Below are 3,738 nucleotides of genomic sequence, written 5' to 3' on the forward strand. Positions count from 1 at the left end.
GGCAAAATTCAGGCAATCATCAGAAACTTGCCACTTGACACGAAACCGGAAGACATAACTAGCGAGCTGACAGAAAAAGGATACCCAGTCTGTCAGACAGTACAGCTGAGCAAAACCTATAATATAAGAAGACGTACAGAGAACGGCACAGAGGAAGAGGTAACTAGAGAGAGAAAGCCCATCCCACTGTTCGCCGTAACACTCCAATACTCCGAAAAATCCAGACAGATATTCAACGAGTATACACTGATGGATTTGATTATAAAAGTCGAAAGACCGAAAAAACCCGCAGGACCGCCACAGTGCAAACGCTGCCAGCGCACAGGGCACACGCACAAAAGCTGTAACCTTCTGCCGCGTTGTGTCAAGTGCCCGGGGGCACATAGCACTGCAGAATGTACCCTCACTGACAGTAAACAGTTTACCTGTGTCAACTGTAAGGGCAACCACACTGCTAACTACGGTGGCTGTCCCGTAATAATCCGAGCCAAGGAAGGGCAGACCCTCAGGAAGAAGAAGGAGAAAGAGGCTCCCGGCACATCCACCGCACAGACGTTCCAGCTGAGACCAACAGAGTTCCCCCCACTACCTCAACCAGAAGAGGAGGAAAAGTCTCAGCCGGAGAAGCAAATGCAAAGAAAGAAGAAGCAGGCAGACTACGCCTACCAGACACGAACAATGCCCCCAACCCGAGAGGAGGCGCTAGAAATGCTATCACAAGTACCGCCGGAGGAAAGGCACACAATACTAATGAACCACATCCACTCCAGCGGTATTGCAGACAGAATATCGAACATGTTACTAGACATAATATACCCGCCCAAAGGAATGACCCTGGAGGCAGTCGTCTATCGCCATATGTTTGCTCGTCAGTAAACTACGGCGATCGAATCTGAAAAGGGCCGAATACGAACCACTTCAAGGAACATATATGTATATAGATACCATGTCACATATACACACTGACAATTAATGTTAATTATTAGGCTAAAATTAATTCGTAGGCTTAGATTAATGTTAGGTTAGACACTGTAAATATACCATAGAACACTCCTGAACTCCAGGAAAGAATTACTGTAGCAATTTAATTTAATATAAATTATCCTAATACCAAACACTACCATGAGTTGCACGCTCTACGAGCCTCATATTAAAATGGAATATAAGGACCCAATCGGTCGGGAATTCCAATAGAACCACAGCTGCCGCTCTTCAAGCGGCAGCAGTCGCAATGCGAGGCTCAGGCTCAGGGCCTGGCACATTCGAGCTCTGAACTCGCTGTTGTACTGATCTACCATGACCGGACGAGGCAAGGGAGGAAAGGGACTCGGCAAAGGAGGCGCCAAGCGTCACAGGAAGGTGCTCCGAGACAACATCCAGGGCATCACCAAGCCTGCCATCAGACGTCTCGCCCGCAGAGGTGGGGTCAAGCGTATCTCGGGCCTAATCTACGAGGAGACTCGTGGCGTGCTCAAGGTTTTCCTGGAGAACGTCATCCGGGATGCCGTAACATACACCGAGCACGCCAAGAGGAAGACCGTGACCGCCATGGACGTAGTGTACGCCCTCAAGAGACAGGGACGTACCCTTTACGGTTTCGGCGGTTAGATCTCTTCCGAGCGTGCTCCCGGCAGGGGGCATGCAGTGTTTAAAAAAAACGGCCCTTTTCAGGGCCACCACTTACCTCTCAAAAGAGCTTTGTGTCCCGTGTCCAGTACTCCTCTAGCATTGCTTGTGCAGCACTTCTTCCTAGGAGGTACTGTACTGTACTGTACTGTACAGTACACTTCTCCTCGAGCCCTGCAGAGAAGAAAATATGCCCTCAACGTTAGTAATGAAGTCTAGTCTGAAGTTTATTTTTAATGGACACTAGATATCTGTATCTGATCCTCTTTCTTTCTTTCTTTCTTTCTTTCTTTCTTTCTTTCTTTCTTTCTTTCTTTCATTCAGAAACTAATCACTTGGCTTCTTTCTAAATAAATAAATAAATAAATAAATAAATAAATAAATGCTAAAACGTGCCTATTCCTCTGGTTCATTCTACTCTGATAACCTACTCCAGTTTTGAAGGTTATACCGTAAACTGGTATGATATTAAAAGTACTTCTTATGCAACCTTCCTTCCTTCCTTCCTTCCTTCCTTCCTTCCTTCCTTCCTTCCTTCCTTCCTTCCTTCCTTCCTTCAATTAATGAACTGTGTAATATATCATTAAGTTGGCTAGGCTATTTTCTGTCCTAAACACTAAATTCCAGCATCTGTTGCTACTGAAGGGACACTAAACACAATTCTTCTCTTTGCTGTTGTTGTTCTTGGTTTCACTATTATTATTATTATTATTATTATTATTATTATTATTATTATTATTAGAGACCTGTATGTACTGTACTGTACTGTACTGCTCTTTCTCTTTTGACACCTCCTTTACTACTGAGCAATAAAGCCTGACAAGCAACTCTTTCCTTAACCAGCTGGTGGCCCTGAAAAGGGCCGTTTTTTAAATTTTTGCCTGGGAAACCAAGGCTAAGGCAATTAAGCCTTCTTCTCGGTCTTCTTGGGCAGGAGCACTGCCTGAATATTGGGCAGCACACCTCCCTGGGCAATGGTCACACCAGACAGGAGTTTGTTTAACTCCTCATCATTACGTATGGCCAACTGCAAGTGACGGGGGATGATCCTCGTCTTCTTGTTGTCACGGGCTGCATTGCCTGCCAACTCAAGAACTTCAGCAGCCAGGTACTCCATGACCGCAGCCAGGTACACGGGAGCACCAGCACCCACTCGCTCTGCATAGTTTCCCTTGCGGAGGAGACGGTGGATACGCCCGACAGGAAACTGCAGGCCTGCACGGCTGGAACGGCTTTTGGACTTGCCCTTAACTTTTCCTCCCTTGCCTCGTCCTGACATGATGCTCTGCTAGTCTGCTTCGCACCAAATGGTATTTTGCAGCCTTGTGACCACCAGTTTTGTACTCTGGCAGGTTACGCGAGGCAGCGAGCCAGCCAATGAGGCTGCAGCTAGTTCGCCCCCATTGGCTAGTACGACACAGGCGTTTTCTTTCAAATACACGCTGAAACCGGGTGCCCCCAGCCATTCGTTTGGATTCTCAGTAGCTACACGAGACAACCATGCCTCCTAAGACTAGCGGAAAGGCCGCCAAGAAAGCCGGCAAGGCCCAGAAGAACATCTCCAAGGGAGATAAGAAGAAGAAGCGCAAGAGGAAGGAGAGCTACGCCATCTACATCTACAAAGTACTTAAACAGGTACACCCTGATACTGGCATCTCCAGCAAGGCGATGAGCATCATGAACAGCTTCGTCAACGACATCTTCGAGCGTATCGCCGCGGAGGCTTCCCGTCTGGCCCACTACAACAAGCGCTCCACCATCACTAGTCGGGAGATCCAGACTGCCGTCCGTCTCTTGCTGCCCGGAGAGCTGGCCAAGCACGCCGTCAGCGAGGGCACCAAGGCAGTCACCAAATACACCAGCTCCAAGTAAGGAGCTACAGGGAATAACCACCCTTCTTAAGAAACGGCCCTTTTCAGGGCCACCACACCTTTAAAAAAAAGAGCAGTTGTGTTAGCCTCTTACCCTTAAGCAAACCAAAGGCAAGTTAAAAGGGGGACATCACATCAAAGTGGTTAGCATTGTTACTTTAAGGTCAAAAGAAATTAGAAAACCTCATAATAATAATAATAATAATAATAATAATAATAATAATAATAATAATAATAATAA

At 46.8% G+C, this 3,738-nt stretch overlaps 1 protein-coding gene across 1 annotated transcript; it reads left to right on the forward strand.

The window, feature by feature from the left end:
• Positions 1-1,296: 1,296 nt before the first annotated feature.
• LOC137501310 (histone H2B-like) lies at positions 1,297-3,486 on the forward strand (the record flags this gene model as incomplete). Its single annotated transcript, XM_068228313.1, has 2 exons — positions 1,297-1,359; positions 3,160-3,486. Coding segments are annotated over exons 1-2 (390 nt in total), but the record flags the coding sequence as incomplete, so codon positions are not given.
• Between the last annotated feature and the right edge of the window lie 252 nt (positions 3,487-3,738).

The sequence above is a fragment of the Anabrus simplex genome, chromosome 6 (genome assembly GCF_040414725.1).
Source record: "Anabrus simplex isolate iqAnaSimp1 chromosome 6, ASM4041472v1, whole genome shotgun sequence".
In the NCBI taxonomy this organism is placed as follows: domain Eukaryota; kingdom Metazoa; phylum Arthropoda; class Insecta; order Orthoptera; family Tettigoniidae; genus Anabrus; species Anabrus simplex.